Source organism: Sebastes fasciatus, chromosome 10, assembly GCF_043250625.1.
Source record: "Sebastes fasciatus isolate fSebFas1 chromosome 10, fSebFas1.pri, whole genome shotgun sequence".
In the NCBI taxonomy this organism is placed as follows: Eukaryota; Metazoa; Chordata; class Actinopteri; order Perciformes; family Sebastidae; genus Sebastes; species Sebastes fasciatus.
Genome location: NC_133804.1, coordinates 8410668 through 8431171, shown reverse-complemented (window position 1 = coordinate 8431171; position 20504 = coordinate 8410668). Strand labels below are relative to the sequence as shown.

Below are 20504 nucleotides of genomic sequence, written 5' to 3'. Positions count from 1 at the left end.
CTCTGTAGAAATATGTATTGAAGTTGACACTGAAGCAAAAAGCAGACAGGAGTTCCAAAGCTGAGGAGCCTTGACATCACAGACTGAGTCACCTTTAGTCACAGGCTATAGGTGGGAACAGCCAGGGTCCCACTGCCGAAGGAGGTCAGGCTGCAATCTGGGTCATATAACGTTTAGATATAAGTTTAGAACTATAGTTCTGTACTAGACCCAGTTTTGCCGTGAATGACTTAAATAGCTTTAAATTTTGGGTTCATGCTGTTTGCCATCCACAAAAAAACATAATTTTTTTTTTCTGTAACCCGCAGCCAAATGAAACACTGAGCCAGACGGCAGAAGTAACCACATCCCAGTAAGTATTTGTTATAATGCCATGCGTCACACATAATACACATTGTACATACAGTCAGTGATTGATCATGTTTTCAACAGAAGGACCAGAAATTTCTTCATGCAGCATTGTTGCTTCAGAGACTGATAGTGCTGCCAAGTCACGTAAACCAGGTACAGTGGGAGAAACAATGAGAACATAGCAGACTCAATTTTAGACTATAGAAGGGTTTTTTTCAAACACATTTTCTTTATTATGTTGTGTGCAGACATGAGGAGGAGGGAGATTCGACCGAGCCCATTCAAAGTGCCAGACGGTAACAGCATTTTCCTGCTGAGTGTAAATGAAAGAGAAGAACGAAAAGAGGTTGGTGTGTGTATTTGAGTACAACTCTGTAAGTTATTTTACCTCCACTGCATGCTATTCGTGTGACACAGTGACTTCAAAAAGAAACAAATGTATCGCTATGTTTAAAGTCCTGTTGCTGTTCTCATCCGTGCCCAGGAGATGCGTAAATTCCTGGCTTTGCCAATTGGTGAGAAGACAACCCACGCTGCACGAATGACGGCCAAGCTGAGGAAAGAGCTGAGAGAACAAGTGGAAGAGGAGGAGGAGGAGGAGGAAGAAAAGGAGAAGATGAAGAAACAAATTAAGAGTAGGACAGTTCTCCCTAAACGAACACATGGCAGACATGAGCTGAAGATGGCCATGTTGAAACGAGGTGAGTGGAGAGAGAGTAGAGTGCACGCCATGGCTAACCTGCTAATGTAAATGATAACTGTTGTCTGTCCTCCGTCTCCAGAAAACGTTACAAAAGACAGCAAACATGACTTGATCTCTATGGAACGACAGAAGGCAGTGTTGGAGGTAAATGATTTCAAGAGTTGCTAAGATCTTAAAGGTACAGTGTGTAGGATTTGGCAGCATCTAGAGTTGTGGTTGCAGATTGCAACCTACTGAGTACCCCACCGCTCATTCCTCCCTTTCCAAGACTGCGGTAACGTGAATCACTGAGTGCAAAATCGTGATAACGCCGTTCACCTCGCACACAGGTCATCCTAACCATAATAACACTACTTTAGGAGCAATGGAAGTCAGACGGCGGCTGGCGGTGCCACGGTTTTGCACTCTGCAGCTCACGTTACCGTAGTTTCACAAGCGTGTCAGAGAACGTAAGGTAACGTAAAAATGCGAAAGGCTCTCACTAGAGCCAGTGTTTGGTTTGTCCGTTCTGTGCTACTAAACATGGCGGAGTCCGTGAAGAGGACCCGCTCCCTATGTAGATATGAAGGGCTCATTCTAAGCTAACGAAAACACAACGATTCTTAGTTCAGGTGATTATACACTAATGAAAACATAGTTGTGAATATTATATTGCATTTTTTCTAATAGCTCCCCCTAAATGTTACACACTGTTCCTTTAATAATGGGGAGCCATGTCAACAATCTGGATTCAGAGAGCGAGCGGGCGAGCAGGCGGGTGTCAGCTCTGTACAAAGCACTGGAACAAAAACACTGATACATCTCCGACAGTATCATAATAATTCCCTTTGCATGCCTAGTTTGATAGTCTGTACATATGCAGTCTATAGATAAGATATATTTTAATAAAATACAGTTGTACCGACAGAATACAGTAGAGCACAGAAGCCGTTTCCATACCACGAGGCAGACAAACGCTTGCGTCTGCCTGTCTATTCGCATGAGGAGTGCAGAGACCCGCGGATCCCAGCAACATCAGTAGAGTAGGCGGTCCTTCATGTAGCCCAGGACACATTCGCGTACACACTGCTAAAAGAATGTGGTCATAAGTGGCCCAGACGACCTCTGAATGTGGTCTGAGTGATCGGATCTCAATGCGTCCTCAATGCATCTTGGGTGCGTTCACACCTGTTCTTAGAGCTGTCCCCTTGTGATCCGATCACTCAGGACGCATGTTAATGCCAGGTCTGAACAGGGAAGACAACCTTTTTTTAAAGATATACAGTTGGCCTATATCTCAGCATTCCATTCATTTCTGTGAAGAAAACTAAATTAAACTGTTATTTTTAAAGTTTGGATTATTATTTACGATATAAAATCTCACAGGATAAGGACACGGTGAAGACCAGAAGTTATATTCACAGAACCTTCCCTCTCTGCTAAACAGCCCCATCCTGCATTAGAAAAGTTAAAACAACCAAAGAGCTAATAGAACAATGGTCAAGCATCAGGGAGAAGAAAACACTTAATTTGTCAAAAAAGAAGCATATTAAGTATAAATGATTGTTAAAAATAAAAATAAATACATAATACATACAGAATTGTATTGAAAGTTCCTAAAGATAACAAGAAAACTCATGTCTGAAATAATCTGCTCAAAATTCATCCAAATCACTCGTTTTACACAAACTTCCTGCAGTTATTGCATTCAATATTTGGGTTAATTGTACAGTTTATCTGCTGTGCTGTACTGTTATTGTTATGCAGAACATATGATATGAAATATCCATAAAATGTGTCACTTCGTCAGTTTACCTAATGATAGAAAAGGGGTCCCTTAAGGAAAACGGTTTGGAACCTCAACAGGTCTTGTGGTGGTGTACTACTGCATATCTGAAAAAGCCTTTTGTGGCTATGTGAAGTCTTGAGGCTACATTAGCCGCTACTAGCAGAACACATCCGAATATCTGGGTAAAGTTGCCGCCAGGAGGAAAATTGTGTGAAATATAAAAAGTCTGCTTCGTTTTCTCCCTTCCTCAGTTATCTGTGATGACGAAGAGGTCGGAGATTTTGAGGATGGACAAGGCCATCGCGAAAGAGGAGGGACAGCTGAGACAGCTCGAGAAGATCATTGAGAGAGACAACCTCAACTTTGAAGAGTTCCTCAGGGACAACGAGAAGAAGTCTGTGGAGGCCAGGACGTTGTAAGATATGACATGTTGGCTGCAGATTGGACGTTTATAAAGAGCCACGTTGCAAACAGTTGTCTCGTCTCTGTTGTCAGTTTTGAAAAGGAGGCCAAGTCCAAGCACCAGAAGAATGCTGAGATCAAGAAAGTGACTGCTGAAATAGGGGCCATAAGAAGGTAGCACTCTGATAATATTAACATGTCTGAGTGTGCACATTACCCATGGTTTAGTGCATAAAAGGTACAGTGAGGGGAACTATAAATAAAGGTGAATAAATTGGGAGGGACAGTTATGTCATGTGGATTTAAATCTGGTCTTTGTTTTCCATAGTGACCTCGAAAGGTTAGAAGAAACCCTGATAGACTACAAGAGATACAAGGAGCTGCTGTTCCAGTTGTCTCCTCCATTGTGGCAGGAGGCCCAGAGGACCAAAGCTTTAAAAGCTGAAGTCCCGTCTGATGGAGACGCTCAGGACAAGCAGAACAGGGAGCCTGAGGAGTCTGCTATTAGGAACGGCAAGTACAAAACCAAGTGAATCAACATGGAATAGATTATGAGGACCATTAATATCCTGATATTGTTGTTATTAATTCCAATTTAAACGTACGGATGGTGCTGGTAGTGTGATTTGAATGATATCATGCTTGCACACAGGTTTGGAGAGCAAGGACTCCGGTCCAGGTCGAGAGCTGCCGTCCATCAGAGAGACCAGGATGTCCTCAGCCTACAGCGACACACTGTGAGGAAACACAAACACACCCTCCTCCGTCACAACATTGATGGCTGCTTTGCTGCACATCCAGTATTATCCTTTCCATTCATACACATTGATGCAGTGCTAAGTAAGATGGGCCATTAAAGGACCAGTGTGTAACAATTAGGGGGCTCTATTGCCTGAAATTGAATATAATATTAATAAGTATGTTTTCTTTAGTGTATAATCACCAGAGCTAAACTAACTCTGTCTTCTGCTCCACTGGCTCACTTGTTAGCTCACACACATTCTCCGCCGCTCTCTCTTGCTTCAAAACTCACTTCCTACGTACACACACACACTCTACCTCTGTTATTGTCCAAATGACTTACGCTACAGCTGGCTCTAGATAGAACCATTCAGGTTTTTGCTTGGCACACAGGAGAAGTTTCAGTTAGTTGCAATCTGCAACTTCACCACTAGATGCTGCCAGATCCTACACACTGCACTTTCAAGTGTTCAGCATGAGGTGAAAGAACCATTAAAGCAGCGTTGCGTAGAAATAGAGCAAATATGATTAAAAAAATATTTTTATAAAACGGTCACTATATCCTGACAGTAGTGCATGAGACAGATAATCTGAAAAAAAACATGTTCCTCTGTGTCCTTCGATGTTCCTAATGGCATCTGCAAGATTTCACAGACCAGAGGAAAACAACCAATCAGAGCCGAGCTGGAGCCTTGCTGTCAATCACTCACAAACTCTGATCAAACGGTCAAAATCAAACAGTCAAACTAGGCAGCGCTGATCAAATATCAATCAATATTCTGTTACTGTAATGCCTATTTCTCTCCTCAAACATTTTCAGAAGCATCTTGTAGTGTACTGTTTAGCTTTAAAATGAGAAAGTTTGTGATCCGGCAGCCATGTTGAGATCTGTTGAGGAAATACCAAGTACCGACCACCAGCCGGAGCAAAGCTAATAGGAACCCTCTCTCTCTGAAATGACCTCTGATTGGCCAAAGTCCCCCGTCACGGGCTAGATTTTTTAAAGCCTGAAAACAGAGCCATGAGGAGGTGCAGAAGTCTAGTTATCTCTCAGAACACTTGAATTACAATATGCTAAAAGGTTATTATGGATGTTTTGCCCAATGATGCCAAAACCATTCTGCCTACTGCAGGATTAATACAAATAAAAAACATAGCTGTAGAAATCATTTTACCTATTAAAGAATGTCCTTGTATAAAGTATATCCTTTTTTTCTTGTGGCTATACAGTATCTTTATGTGATAATATAAACATGCTTTCACAATTCATTTTCACTCTGTTGAAACAAACAGCATGCTGGTATCAATTTAAAGACCTTGCAGTAAATTGATTTGAAATCCTGTTTACATGCTGCTGCAAAAACGTTCTCCTGACCCCGAACTCCTTATTTGTCCTTTCAGGGTCACAACCTCTAAACTGGATAATGACAGCTCAGAATATGAGGTCAGTTTTCCCAAACTGAAAATCTAGTTCTCTGACTTAACATCTCTTTTCATCTTGAGTATTTTTTTTACTGTACTATCTTGGCCACCTTATTTGTATCCTCTGCAGGATGAGCCAGAGCTGTACTTCACCGATCCTCAGCAGCTAATGGATCTGGTGACAGAGCTGACGGAGCAGAACTTGTCCCTCATTCAGAACTCCACGAGGGTGGAGGAGACACTGGAAGAGCTCCAACAGTCCATGGAGACAACCAGGAAGGAGATGTAAGCATAATGGCTCAAGGGTCAAGGCTCTGTGAATTAATTTTGTCTGTTGTGTTGGCAGACTAATTTGCTCTCCTGAACTCTGCAGGTGTCTCACTTTTTTCAAACCTATGGTATTATTACCCTTGTTTTTTATTATTATTTACTCCCGTATCCCCTCCACTTTCCCACATCCATCGGATGCTGAATCCTTTCAATCTGAAGAGAAAAGGATGAAGAGCAGCTAACACTGCAGATAAACGACATGAACCGGAGAATCGACACAGAGAAGGCCAGAGGCGCCAAGGTCAGACAGAAAGTTCAGCTCCACGTCTCACTGAACACAGAAGATCAGGTGAGGAAGCACAATGTGTTTGACTTCATTTTAATCAAAGATCTGAATGGTAACAGCTCCCAGAAATCATGTACAGTGGCATTAGTAGTTTGAGCAGTAGATATGTGGTCTTGTCGCCTCTTCATTTCTTGCTCCTCTTGCTTGCAGGATGTGATGTTGGATGCTCTGGGCGAGAAGATGGTGGAGGTCCACCACTGCTGCGTGGATGACAGGATCACCAACCTCAGCACCTTGGAGAAGCTGGCCAGCATTGAGAACCGCATGTCTTTACTGCTGCAGGACCTCGAGAGCATTCCTGAAGAAAGCTTAGAGATGATGAAGAAGATCAAGGACAGCGAGAGGAGGACCAGGTATGTCTCAGTGAATACACTTTCTCTTGACTGCAAGAAAAAAACATTTGAGAGAGCAACAAATTCAAGGTAATGTCAAATGGCATTCTTCAAAACATAACTCCGGGAAGGCTTTGCATTGCTTGTTGGGTTTTTCCTTCAATATGTTGTTTCCAAACTTGATTTAAAAAATACAGTAACGTGTTATTTATGACTTCATCTTGTTGCAGGCAGCGTGAGGAAAAGCAGAGAGAGCAGAGTGAGAAACAGCAGGAAAGGATGAGGAGGTATTTGGAGAGGTCTCTGGCTGACTCCAAGAAAACAGTAAGTCATTTGTAATATGTGGCACTGAAATACATTACAGCTCATTACAAAAAGACAAAAATCGTGTCTTGCTCTATTTTTTTTAATACATTCTCTTTTAATGAATTAGAACATTAACAGAAGCATGCGGTGTATCCCTGATTCAATTGCACACTTTGAAATGAAAACCTGTTCATAAAGACTGAAATTAAATTTACATTAAAAGCAAAACAACAACAACAAAAAACAGGAGCAATGCTTAAAGTCGTGCACATTTTCTTTCAGAGCGGGAGAAAGCTAATGCCCAGATGCAAGCCTGTTCACCAGAAAGTCCAAGTCAGCCACGTGGACAACACCCCCGCTGAAGATGAGATGAATTCCTACCTCTTCACCTATGACGACATGGAGTAAAAAAATAAAATAAATAATGTTTAAAATGTTGGATATTTGGTTGCCTACACCACATTTATGAATCAAATAGAATCAATAAATCATCAGCTGGAATTATTAATTAACACAACTGTTGGATATTAGCACTTTAAATGTTTGGATTATTATGATCATATGCGCATTCATTTATCAAACACGTTTCCCCTACTACAACTCTGTTGCTACAGGTCTAAATTATTACAGTGAATACACACATCAATGTATGGAGGACGGAAACCGCCAAAATCAAAAATAGATGACTCGATAGATAATAAATAAATGACATTAAATGTATCAAAAACAATATTAAAGGGACTGTTTGCAAGAATCAGAAATGCTTGTTAACAGCCACACCTGTGGCCGTTAAGTCAACGATAGATATAACTTTGCGGTTTTGGTGCTTCCGTATAGTTTGTGTTGGAGTCTTGTCTGAACAGTGTAGCCACATGCAAGTACGCATGGGACACCGACCCGGATTGATTTATACGTGTAGGAAGTTACAAACAGTCCCTTTAAAAATACATTTTGACATTAATTAATTGATAGAATGTGACATAAATTGATATTTCTGTTTTAATTTGATTTGCTTATTTATTTATTAATTTATCTTTGTATTAATTCCCCTTATTTATTTACTCTTCTGTTTAATTTTCCCTTTTATTTATGTATTTATTTGTATTCTTTTAATTATTTATTTATTTTTGCATGTATTTATTTATCTATTTATTTATTTATCTTTGTATTAATTCCCTTTATTTTTTTTATTCTTCTGTTTAATTTCCCCTTTTATTTATGTATTTATTTGTATTTTTTTAATTATTTATTTATTTATTTTTGCATGTATTTATTTATTCATTTATTTCTGCACGATTTCCCCAATAATCTGATAGCTTATATTGAAATGTGCCTCTATCTGTGCAATGCAAGAAGCAATATGATCAACAACTGTCTCTACATTTGGCTCCAGGTCATAATTTAGGTCATAATTTATCCAGAATGACCTGAACCCTCCAGTAGGTGGTGGTGTTGAACATTGCTCTGTGCTCTCTCTGGGTCTGTCATCAGCCAGAGAGGAAGGAGGATGAGGAAGTGGCTGCTGGAGATCTGTGGACTTGGAGATGTAGCTAGACCTCCACCAGCAGCTGTCAGGACATTAACTAGCTAGGCAGCTAGATAACAGTACTATCTGACAATGCGATGGGTAACTGCTGGGCATACTGTGTGGGGCTCTTCAGGAGAGAAGCCAGCCGGATCCAGAGAGGAGGCGGGTGAGTGAAACATGGCTTTAGCAGCTAGAGGAGCTAACCAGCTAGCATTAAAGCATCACATGAACCGGCGGATCCGGTTACTGCTAACGTTAGCTACAAGTTGGTTAGCCGGTCAGTGGCACCCCTGACTGTCTGATCAGACTTACTGTCCACTCTGTGTGTGTTGGCCTGGTAGTGATGTTGATAACCAGACATACAGGTCAGTGGGTTAGCTGACTGGTTGGGCTGGTTGTTTGGTCTCTGGAGGGTCTGACCTGCAGCAGTCAGAGACAACACGACTCAAGACCCCACCCAACAGTGTCAACAGAGGGCACATGGAGCTAGTGTAGCGACCTCTATTAATAACACCAGCATTCAACATTCAAGAGTTTTATTTCCCATTGTCACCTAATATAAATACATTGTAATGCTGATCAGTTTACAACAAGTGAGCTTTAAGACAAGAAAAAAGGTAGAAAAGGCACAAGGTAATTACAGTACAAAGTAAGTAGCACATTCAACTCAACACAATAAATAAATAAATTATTAAAACATCAAAATATAAAACGCCCTCAGTGTAGTGAATAAATAAACTAAACTACCCTCTGCATAGGAACGATCCTCCAGAATACAAATATACAGTATATATGCTCCATGACCATGTTAAAAGAACTTGTAGCTCTCATGAAAATATTTAAAAAAAGAAATAATTAATATATTTCAGACAATTACACAGTGGAAGGAAGCATATTGCACAGCATTTCAGTCCATTCACATTGAGCTACAACTGGTTAAGAAGTAATTGACAGTGATTGCAGACTCATATTTGGACCTTGTAGTTTGGTTCAAAGTCTTTTTATTGGTATTCTGTACAAAATCCAATAAATCACAGAAATAATTGTATAAACAAATTACCCCTCCCACCCACTAATAACAATCCCTATAACAATATTACTGCCTTATTAAATAAGCAGAATTAATGTCCTAAACAATTACATTATACATATAGATGAATTCAGTCCGATAGAAACATAAACGAAACATACAAAAAAAGGAAAGGACCAAAAACACAAAAAGATAAGTAAATTAAAAAATAATAATAATAATGATAAATAAGTTAAATAAAATAAGTTTTTTTTTTTTTTTTTTGGACCTTGTAGTTTAATGTGTCTTTATGCATAAATACTGGGACTCAATTGTCTGTTTCTTGTGTTATTTTGAGGCCGTTATGTCATCAAATTTAAGGTTAATAATTTATGTTTTTTAGTCTTTTTGCTTAGGCCTGCTCACTTGGTTATGTTATGTTTACATATTGGCGCTGACAGATACAGTGCTGTAGTAGTTAAGGTATTAGTCTGGGGTTGGCAATCTGGAAACATCCATTATAATTTTGTAAACGTCCACTTAAACCATAAGGTCATGTTTAACATTGATAATCAAATGATTGTGATTGATGATTGTGAAATAAAAATATTTTTATTTGACCAAAACATGAGGTTAACATGTTAAAGCTTAAATCAATCTTAACTTAATTAAAGGCCATAAGCCTAACGAGAGCAATAGACCTATTTCACTGCAGACATTTTGACATGTAGCACACAAAAAAGCACAGGTGTGATCAATAACGTTAATTATGGCTGCTTTGATTTAGGCCAGTCTGTTCCATAGCCCTGGTATTGTACATGCATCACTAAACTGAACCATTGTTAATATTATTAGTTCCATCTGTGGGGGGTTTTTTTTACGTTACAAGTCAATAATCAAGGAGAGGAAAACATGCACATTCTCAAAATTGTTTGTGGTGCTGGGAGTAGATCCCCTCCAATATGTACTTTTTCAAACAAGTCGAACAAGTCAAATATCTGCCATGAAAAAGGTTTTTTTCAGCAGTAGTTTACACTATAAGCTTCAGTGTTTATTAACCCATTAACTCTTAAATTCCTATACACCTAACCATCACAGATTGAGCTACAAATGAAAATACCATTGCATGTAAACTTATCTAAAAGTGATTAACCACAAAACAAATTTTTGTACTTAATTTATTTTCCAATCATTTTTACATTTCAAAGTTATTGATAATGAGTTAATGAATTTTATTTCTGAGACTTAGGGCCCAAAAGTTACAGGCCAAAATGTAAAGTTCTTTGTTATGACGGCGCGACACCATCAGGCCAAATTGCACCACATTTGACACTGCATTCTCTTGGGTCCTGAGCAATACACCCCGGCCAAGTGTGAAGTCGATTGGATGAGCGGATATGCGAATAACACACAGAGGGACGGACGGACAGACAGAGACTCCTTGCCTTATAATTAGATGATGTTGTGTAAAACATCTTCACATAGTCTGGCATCAGATAACCTCCATACAAACGGATTAAAAATAAAAAAGTACAAATAAATGATCATAATGTTGGCCAAAGCTACTGATCTACCTGGAACACTGTAGCTGCTGTGTTGTTTCTGATGACAGTAGTGTATAATGTAATCATCATACAACTCTGTGATGTGAAATTTCAGCTTTTCAGATTAAATGTTTAAACCGTCGTCTACTTTTTCCGAGGTTTCAGATTATTGCCAGCATGTTCATACTTTCTTAATTTATCCAACAGGTCAAAATACTTCCGAAGCAGTACCACAGGGGAACATTACACAATAGAGGTATGAGTCATACATTTACTAGTATTGTTTTCTGTTCTTAATGATGACTAATATCTAATTGTGTCTTTTTAATTTTGCAGTTTGAAAATCTGGTAGAGAGCGATGAGGTAAGTCTTATCATGTTATGATGATATGTTTAAATATATAAGAGCTTTCAGTACCTAAATTGGGAAAATATTTTTAGTGAGATTTCTCTCTACTCTGTTATTCTACTGTTTAGGAACCAATGACATTGTAAAAGACTGAGTGAGTGTTTTCTAAGACGTATAGTCTAATTAAAAGCTGCATTATGCTGCTGCTCCCAGGATACAGTTTACTTCCAGACTCTCCATCAGACAGTTAGCCTTCCTCCAGTGATGGATAGAACATGATGGGTGCAGCGGCAACTGCGCAGCATCACTGTGGGAGTAACTCGATTACTGTCTACAGAGTCCCAGACTAGAAGCACTTGAGTCAAACAGTACTGTAGCAGGGAAGATGCATTTGACACTGATTGTCCATCGCTGTATGGTGAAATGTTGTGTTTGTTGCATTGCAGGCTGAGAGCCCACAGCCTTGCCCGAGGTAAGAGATCTGCTGTCAATCTAAAAAATCATCTTTGACAAAAGAACTCTTTCTAAGTGTGTTTTTTTTCTTAGGCCCATCAGCGAGGATGAGATCAAGCATCTCAAAGAGCACCGCTACACTGCGCTGTCAGACAGGCAGATCCTCATAGACGAGAAGCTACAAGTGGAGGTAAGACAAAAACCTGTCTTTGTTAGATTAACAGCCACCGTTATTTCATTTTGCCTTATTTTTTTAATTTGCTGCATTGTTTATTTCTGTTTTGTAATTTTCTGTTCTGTGTTTTTTGTGTTTTGTTTCATTTTCGTTATTTTCTGCTCAGTTAGAGGCACAAGAGGAGAAATTGAGGCTAGAAGAGGAGGCTAGAAATACCGCCCAGCGCGAGACCGCCAGGTTGGCGCGTGAACGAAAGTTGAAGGAGGTGAGGCGGCACTGAGCGCTCCCTTCTGCCACTTTGACTAAAACAACTTCTCCTCTAAACCCGCTGGCCCCTGTGCAGAGGCTTCCCAGCGTCTCAAGTCCTCGGCCTTCTGTGTCTTAAAGGGACGCAGTGATATTTTCTCTGTTCAGTCCTCTTTTTGTCCTCATTAACATGTCCTAGTTATCCCAGTCAGGGAAACTGTTATCTGTTGTCTCAGTGCGTCATTTAACTGACAAACAACTTGTTAGCATTCCTAATCATCCTTTTGACAAATAAAAAAAAATCAAAAGGTACATCATAGCTGCAGTGGAACAATGCTAACTATCAGTATTTCAGTTGGGCACTTCAGGATGGAATAATAGCCAGTAAATGATGTTTAATATACAGCAAGGACTAAAGTGTGAACCCCCTGAGACCCACGATCCAGAACGACTTTACTGTCTTTCAGAGGCTGTAGCAGGTTCAGTTTTAGAGCTAGGAATCCATTGGTACCAGCCATGTAATGCTAGCTTGTCGGGAAGTACGCTAAATAACGCTCCAAATTTAGGCTAAATATTGGCAAGGAAAAACTGGCATGGCCATTTTCAAAGGGGTCACTTGACCTCTGACCTCACGATATGTGAGTGAAAATGGGTTCTATGGGTACCCACGAGTCTCCCCTTTACAGACACGCCCACTTTATGATAATCACATGCAGTTTTTTTTAATGTAGTATAAATGTGTTATTTTCGTAGTATTTAAATATTTCTGCATACTGGGGTCCCTCAACAGTCTTGGAATTGCATAAATTTGGTATCACAGTAAAGCTGAGACTCTTGTGGATCCAATGAGCCCAATTGTTTTCATGTGTGATGATGTCAGTCCCCATAGTAGCCATTTCATTTTAGTGAGACCATTTTTTGAAACTTGGTTTCACTGTATAAAATGACCTGTGGTGACCTCTAGGATAATCACAGCCTCATGAAACTTTACAGCCACAAACTAATGACCTAGATCATTCAGCGGATGGATGGCTTTCCTACGTAGATTGACAATGAGGGGGTTTCTGAACAGTTTCCAGAACAGAAGTGCTTGCCATCCATTTGCCGAAAAATGCAATTCTTGCAGAAATCTCCAAATGTCAAAAGTTTTTGAAACCAAATCACAGCATGGCTTTTTCTATGGTGTTCCTCAAAGTCTTGGTGTCTTAATGTGCTATTTTGGAGGGTTATTGATCATTTTTTAATCGATTCTCAAGTGGTAAAAAATGGTTAAATTTAGAACCAAATCTGTGTAACAAACGTTATCAACCCCAAAATTGCTTCAACAACTTATGAGACATAAGTGAGCATGACGATGGACATCATATACCTCTATCATAATGTTCTAAACACTTATACACTTTTACAATTTATTTTAATTAATTGATTAATTTATTCATGTTTATTTCTGATTTATGACTAGAACCATTTAACTAACAAATTAATCTTCAAGTTCCCAGCTTTCAGATGATGTACAACACTTCTATGTGACATCTACTGCTGACCTGCTATCTCCCCCTAAAGACCCCCTGTGCCACCTAAAAAAAGGACAAAAACGGGTCTATTGTGGGTCTCAGAGGGACAGAGACATTAAACTTGCAATGACCCACATTCATAGGTACAAGCAGTGAAATGAGGAAAAGACGAGGCCCATGCTGCAAATAATACCATTACTTTTGACTGGCTTTTACAGTCATTACAGTCCCCACATCATGAATATAGAAAGGTGGACTATTGGAATATAATAGTATTGCAGCGAGATTAATGTCATGGCTATACTGTATATTTCCTATACTGTTTCAGGGAAAGGCCTGCTGCAGGGAAATGGCTTTTCATAGTGTGTGATATAATGAAAACGGGACTTGTAAAGTAAAACAAAAACCTGCTAGGATTGAGAGTTCTTTGCTTTTCATGCCACATTCCACTGCTTCTCTGCTGTTGCTTTGTTTTATGAAAGTTATTTGCTCACATGTTTCCTTAATAGCACCAAAACTGATAAATGTTTTTTTTTTTTATTATTAATTTAGTCTGTATTTCATCACGGGAATACGGGACTATCTTTTGACTTGATGTGTGGGTTTATTGTTAGCAGCTGTCTGCCCAGAGGACACGGGGGAAAGCAGATGGCTCCGGCGGTGAAACTCAGCAAAGAAAGTGAGTCACTTCAGTTCATTAGACAACAGGATAGCTGTGTAGCTGAGGACAAGCTGCGGTCATGAGGCTCTGCATAGGCTTTAGTAGGGGTACTAAAGGAGATATACTTAGTAGACTGTAATGCTGACAATAAAGTTAAGAGTCTTTAATCCATGGCAGCTGCAAAGAGAAATTTGAGAACCAGAACTAATAAGTATTAATCAACAACTCTATCAGGACCTCAGATGTATGATATTTACATTTGTTGCTATTTGGCAGACAGAATCTTGCATTTTTATTTTTTAACAGAAACATTGATTTAATGATCTTTGTTCCTGCTGTGTGTAGGCTGCAACACAGATATTAAAGAGGACCTATTATGTGTTTTCCCTTTCCTTTAGTGTGTTATATAGTTGTTTGTGCATGTAAAAGGTCTGAAAAGTAAAAAAGCCCAAAGTCCACGCCAAAGGGAGTTACTCCCCCCTACAGAAACACTGCGCCTGAACTGCTTAAAGCGCCTTAATTGAAGTCCCACCTTTTCTTCTGTAACATGGTGATGTCACCAAGTAACACATTTGCATTATACCTGCCTAGTGGCTAGTTTGGCACGCTCTTAAACAAAGCTAGTTAGAGCGGAGTCCAAAGAGTTGGTTCGGTTGACCAATAACAACAGAGGGCAATTTAGTATTACACTTCCATAAAGTTGAGGAGACACAATTTAAGAAGAATGGTCAAAATCAAAGTAGAAGAGTTCGAGATATTCTGACTTCTTGTCCTTCGAAGCTTCAAAAACGCTCGTTCCTAATTTCCCATAATACAACCAATTGTGTATACAGTGTTCCCTCAGACAATTATTCCCAACGGCTGGAAAAAATTAAACTAAAAACCACTAAACCTCTAAAAACCTTAGCAGGAGGTATTTTATCCAGAGCCACTGCATTTTGTGTAAAAGCAATGAGTGACTGCTGTTACAGTTGTGTTGTTGTGTTGATTGTTGTTCTAGACCAAACTCTGGGGAGGATTTTGACGTCTACCTCCAGAATGTAAAAGCCCAGTCAGATGCTTTCAGGGGCAACAGTAAGTTAACCATCTGTCCTTGATTATATTACCTCTAATAATATATAGGTGGTAAAAGAGTTACACCCTTTTGTAATAATTCTTATAATAATTCTTTGTTTCTAGGACTGCCATCCGACACAAACGTGGTGACTCCCAACACAGAGTGCAGCTGGGACTTCACCACCAAGACCCGCTCCACCAACGATGACGGGACCTCGCTGGATCTGGAGTGGGAAGACGAGGAAGGTGAGTTACAAACATTCCTGTAACATCCTCATTGAAGTTCGATCACATCGGGGGACCAGGTCAGAGCATTCTCTGCCTCCAGAAAAGGGCTGTGGTTATTTCTCAGCCAAGATCGATTCTGTTTTTCACTGACACTGCAGCAAAGATGGGGAAGAAGAGGCAGAGCAGGCAGTTTGTGCACAGTGCATACAGTAAATCTCATATGTATCAACCCTCGTCAAATGTTTAAATAACAGGTGTGAAACCAGTCAGTATGTAAAGGATTCTAGTTTGCCATTCAACAGAAACACATTCCTAATTGTGGGCATATTCAGTGCAAACATCAGTGTTATTTAGGAGGGTTGGCATTAAATTCTGCTGATCTCTTTTTGGTCACCACTCTATTCGTTTCATCTTGGTCATCTCAGTGCTTTCACCAGACGTGTGGGGATGTCACTGAGTTTTACTGATTAAAATTCCCCTCCTGATATTGGACCAAAAGTTCCTGACGTATAGGAAAATATGAATCGGCAAAGATTTTAAATAATAAGTATTTTCTTTTCACGTCAATTTTGTCTATTGAAATACACTTAATATCAAAATGTGCACCCCCTATTTCATTTTAATATGATTTATACAGGTTTATTTGTATTATTATGCACTGTTTGAAAGCAAGGCACTGTGGGACTGCTGGCCTCATGGAGACCACCGGTATAATTTACATCCCAGGGAATATTCACATTTATTTCTCACTACAAAAGCTACTGTTTTACCTCTGGGTCTTGCAGAGGTTGGACCAAGTCATTGTTTTACAAGTCAAAAGTATGTCTCAAGTCTTTGCACTCAAGTCCTAAACTTTGAGTTTCAAGTCCTAAACAAGTCATAATGTGCTCTTCACACCAAATGTAATGCCATTTTAACAACAGCATACAGTAACTGGCGCCAACTGGTGTTCAGTAACATAACATTAGGTCTTCTTGGTTTTCTCCTGCAACTTGATCGGATGCTGGTGGATTGGTTCAAACAAAGTGGATCTGGGGAATTTAGTAATCAAATGCAAGTCTCAATAATATTCATCAAAAATAAAGAGTCAACAAAAAACACCACTTTTTGGGGATTCAGCAATAAACAACAAAAGATACAAATTCAGTTTGTTCAGTTCAGTTATTTCTTCTGGCAGCTGACCATCTACGTGCACAAGTCATCAAATTTGTGACTCGAGTCTGACTCCAGTCCAATTCCTGTGACTCGAGTCCTCAACAGTCAATTCAGCTCTGACCATAAAAAAGATCCTGTATATAGATATATGGCATCTAAGTTAGGCTCCATAAAAGAAGTGTAATATGTAAAGTTTTAATCTTGGGTTGGAACAGGTTATTTCTAACCAGATTACTGCCTGCAGCAGTTCTTGCCTCCTGCCGTCAGAATGAAAGCTTGTGTCCTTGCGTTGCAGGAATCAATCGTGCTCTTCCAGCCTGGGAGAGGTCTCGGACGGAGGAGGACATCCTGCGCGCAGCCCTGAGGCCCGGCGCCAAGCAGTTGAACAGCGGGCCGACCTCGGCCTCCGAGGACTCCAACGCGCTGGAGTGGGAGAACGATTTCGTGAGTACCAACCCAGAGGACAATGCAGACACTGAATTCGAAGGGTTTGTCAATCCCGTCCTAGACACTCCCTCTGAGGACGCCTCGGACTCTGGCCTCAGGTTGGACAACCAGGACAGATAGTGTCCAGCACCAAAGGAGACGTGTTCTCTTCATGTCAGAGCTCACCAGCTTTTTGCCTCATGAAATGGAAATTTACTCTTCATATTCTGAGACTCTGATGCTGCTGGATAGGTTGTGTATCTCTGCACTACAGTACAGTGTAGTGATGTTTTAATCAAATACTCATTTTATCAGTGCCTTCATTTGCCATGTTAGCCGACCATTTATGCATTGTAACTTCAACAGATCAGTTACCATTTGACACATTGTTCAGTAAGTGCTTATTTTCAATGCACAGTGCCCAGGTGGTCATAGAGAAAATGCCAAGATACTCTGAAGTGAAACTTTGTAAAAGCAGATGGCAGCAGACAGTCACAGTGCCTGGTCAGTATTCCAGCATGTCTTTCGGTGTGTGAGCATCAACAAACAGAACAAGTCATCTCTCAGCCTTGAGTCTCTCACCTTTCTCACCCTTTCAGCTCTGCCCTTCAGTTTTATAAAGTTGTTGCATGATGGCAAAAAAGGAACCAAATTCCATATAAAGGAATAAATATTTGACTAAATCATTTTGATGAATCGGTGTAATGATCAGGGGGGTCGTTTCTTCATTCGCTTGGGGGTGGTGATGGGTTATTATCATCATCTGAGTCATTTCAGTCATACTTTTGTATGAATTCTCTCACTGATTGGTTGACAGTGATCTAAACCTGTGTGCACAGCATGTCATCAAGCAGCAACACCCTCAAATAAGGCATGGATGTGGTGATATGCCATCAGTGCATGCACTCTGACAAGAAAATGACCTCCACTCCTGTCAGGCAGGCCTAAGAGTGATGTTGTCAATATGGGACCTATCAAATGTAAAACTGCATAACTGTAATGTGCATTTTCTGATATTTGAATAGATCAACAAATAGGGTATCTATGAGACATGAGTCAAATGAGTTATTTACATTCAAAACGGCTTTCATATCTGATTAAATATGTCGATCTTTCAGGGGTAACAGCCTCGTGTTCACAAAATAAAAATAAATAAGACCAATATGCTCAGTAGTTTTATGTTTCTAAATATGCACATGTCCATTAATGAACATCTGCCAACAAGAGACCTTTTCTAAAACTACATAATTAAGCACATAAAACAACTCCTCTTCAGAGGCCCATTGGTCCATCATAGGACATCTGGGTTTAAAACTGCCGTTTGTCTTTATTTCTGACACTTCCATTTTATTAGAAGATCTTTTTTATGTCAAATACAATAGCACAGAATAGCAACATCATTGCCAGGCACCATGACATCCAAGCCACAAACACATTATGGATTATTAAGGACAGCAGGTCTTTATGCATCTTTACATTATTTGCATACAATTATCCATGATTGGCAAAGCATTCAGCAGACCACAAGCCACGTTCCTTATTCCAACACATATATGATATCAATTGGCCTTTTTCATAGACGGCCAGCTTCTAAACGACATATTTTGAAATACCAGTCATTCTCATCAACCGGTTCTCTGGATCATTATTCCCACAACAGCCTGGAGAGTATAGAACTATATAGAAATGGAAAAATCCTAACATTTAAAGGGGACATATCACTTTACTTTTTCAGTTCTTGTGCACACACATTGGGTGTCTTGAGTGCTTACCAACCCACAAACTGTGAAATAAAACAACCCAGTCAGTTTTTTGTGGGCTGCCTAGATCAGAAAAAATGTGATTCAACAAGCCAATCAGATTTGGCTCCCCTTCCTATGTCACATGCAGGCTCATTAAAATATACCGTCCTGCATTTGGGTATCTCCAACCACAGCTTGAGAACTATCTTTGCAAAGGTGCACCATAGTTTACTCGTAAACCAATCAGAGCAGATTGGGCCTTTTCAGGAGGGGGCCTTAAAGAGACAGGCGCTAAAACGGAGCGTTTCAGACAGAGGTTGAATACAGGTATATTCAGACAGTCAGTATGAGAAAAATAATGTGTTTTTTGAACATTAAAGCATGTAAACATGTTCGAGTAGAAACACAATTTACAAGTATGAACCTAAAAATGAGCATAATATGTCCCCTTTAAAAAGCTGCAATAAGCTATGTTATATATTGGTAGCACTAATTCTGGCTGTTATTCTCGATCATTGTCACAAATCGAAACAACTGGGTTAAAGCTAAATTATTAAACTGTTAATGTGGATAATGACTCAAATACCAGGGAATAACTGCAGAATATACAATTTAGGTGGGACACAACAGGAGACAATCTTCACTAAAAACTCAAATCTACCAAAATTTATCAGCTTAAAAAAAAGGCAGATTTCTGATTGGTTGCTGGCATTTGGTGTTCGGCATGTATTCAGGAGACAAATCATTTTTAAGTGTAATGACTTTTTATTTAATCTGATATGAAATCCAAACCAGTTACTCTGAACTAAAAACATTCATAAATCCATAATCCAATTGTTGTTTACTGCTTATAATGAAAGCAATATTTAGTGTGAGTCTGGATGAAAAAAGATCAAGGTCACTTTGTCATGAACCTATAATAGATCCAACGCTGCTCTCCCAAGGAATCTGTTGTATACAATATTTATATCCTAATATTTCATTTATTTTTGATTGTGTTTCACATTGATTATTCAATCTGTTTGAATCAAAAGTAGCTCACTGATTGCACTCCAGCGTGTGGATTTGTAATTTGATGTTAGCAGCTCTTAGAAGACATTCACTGAAATGAGTCACGTGTGTGAAGAGGAAACTGATCTGAGCACTGCTGTTGAAGTGTGTAGACGAGACACGGGTTGATTTGCAAGACAATTTCCTCCTTAATATTTGAGTGTGTAATTTTAAAATAGTCTTGTTTTGAACACATTTCTATATTATGTTTTACTGTGATATTTCTGATTAATCACTGCAACTTTCTGTAAAAACAAACTGTAATTTAACATTCCTTGTCACACTGAGCCTGAGAGAAAAAAAATAAAATGTAGAAAAATGTATCAGGCATCACATGCACTCACTGTAATGTCCACATGTACATGGGGTATCAAGGACAGCTGGGATTGATACATTTTAACAAAAACATCACCACCTTAATCAGTCTGTTGCTGGAAGTAAATTGTTTATGTGAATTTTGTAATTTTCAAGGTGATATTTCACAGTGGCAGAATGTTTGAATGTCTCTAGTGCACACACTTTAAGTACAGGACTCAAGGGTAACAAACCAAAGTAAATGGTGACTTCAGAGAACCGCAGGCAGCACCTAAACCAAGTCAAAGTTGTATCACAATACAGATTTAAAGGGGACATATCGTGGAAAAACTCACTTTTTCAGCGCACACACATTTGTGTATCTGGAGTGCCTACCAACCACAAACTGTGAAATAAGACAACCCAGTCAGTTT

General features: G+C 39.5%; 2 protein-coding genes across 4 annotated transcripts; both read left to right on the top strand.

Annotated features, from left to right (window-relative positions):
• The first annotated feature begins 347 nt into the window (after positions 1-347).
• LOC141775004 (cilia- and flagella-associated protein 100-like) lies at positions 348-7080 on the top strand. The gene is made up of 15 exons (XM_074647904.1): positions 348-352; positions 433-504; positions 600-697; positions 836-1052; positions 1134-1198; positions 3074-3237; positions 3318-3398; positions 3553-3737; positions 3877-3961; positions 5367-5409; positions 5518-5672; positions 5877-6006; positions 6154-6356; positions 6566-6659; positions 6924-7080. Exons 3-15 carry the CDS (start codon positions 602-604, stop codon positions 7047-7049), a joined length of 1644 nt encoding a protein of 547 aa, XP_074504005.1. The 5' UTR covers positions 348-352; positions 433-504; positions 600-601; the 3' UTR covers positions 7050-7080.
• Positions 7081-8119: 1039 nt separating this feature from the next.
• Positions 8120-20099, top strand: ap1ar (adaptor related protein complex 1 associated regulatory protein). Of its 3 annotated transcripts, none has more exons than XM_074647874.1 (10): positions 8121-8335; positions 10930-10978; positions 11059-11085; positions 11517-11542; positions 11617-11713; positions 11865-11963; positions 14076-14137; positions 15120-15193; positions 15299-15421; positions 16854-20099. In XM_074647874.1, exons 1-10 carry the CDS (start codon positions 8265-8267, stop codon positions 17123-17125), a joined length of 900 nt encoding a protein of 299 aa, XP_074503975.1. In that variant the 5' UTR covers positions 8121-8264; the 3' UTR covers positions 17126-20099. The 3 variants fall into 3 exon arrangements, with proteins under 3 accessions (XP_074503976.1, XP_074503975.1, XP_074503974.1); XM_074647873.1 differs by having other exon boundaries at positions 14073-14137; XM_074647875.1 differs by lacking the exon at positions 11865-11963 and having other exon boundaries at positions 8120-8335; positions 16854-18146.
• The last annotated feature ends 405 nt before the right edge of the window (positions 20100-20504 follow it).

Bases quoted from the DNA above. Each gene is read 5' to 3' on its own strand.
- LOC141775004 (XM_074647904.1), top strand. From the start codon at position 602: ATGAGGAGGAGGGAGATTCGACCGAGCCCATTCAAAGTGCCAGACGGT. The intron at 3,238-3,317 runs GTAAGATATGAC...CTCTGTTGTCAG, and splicing joins TCTGTGGAGGCCAGGACGTT to TTTTGAAAAGGAGGCCAAGT. The intron at 5,673-5,876 runs GTAAGCATAATG...TTCAATCTGAAG, and splicing joins GAGACAACCAGGAAGGAGAT to AGAAAAGGATGAAGAGCAGC.
- ap1ar (XM_074647873.1), top strand. From the start codon at position 8,265: ATGGGTAACTGCTGGGCATACTGTGTGGGGCTCTTCAGGAGAGAAGCC. The intron at 10,979-11,058 runs GTATGAGTCATA...TTAATTTTGCAG, and splicing joins GGGAACATTACACAATAGAG to TTTGAAAATCTGGTAGAGAG. The intron at 11,086-11,516 runs GTAAGTCTTATC...GTTGCATTGCAG, and splicing joins ATCTGGTAGAGAGCGATGAG to GCTGAGAGCCCACAGCCTTG.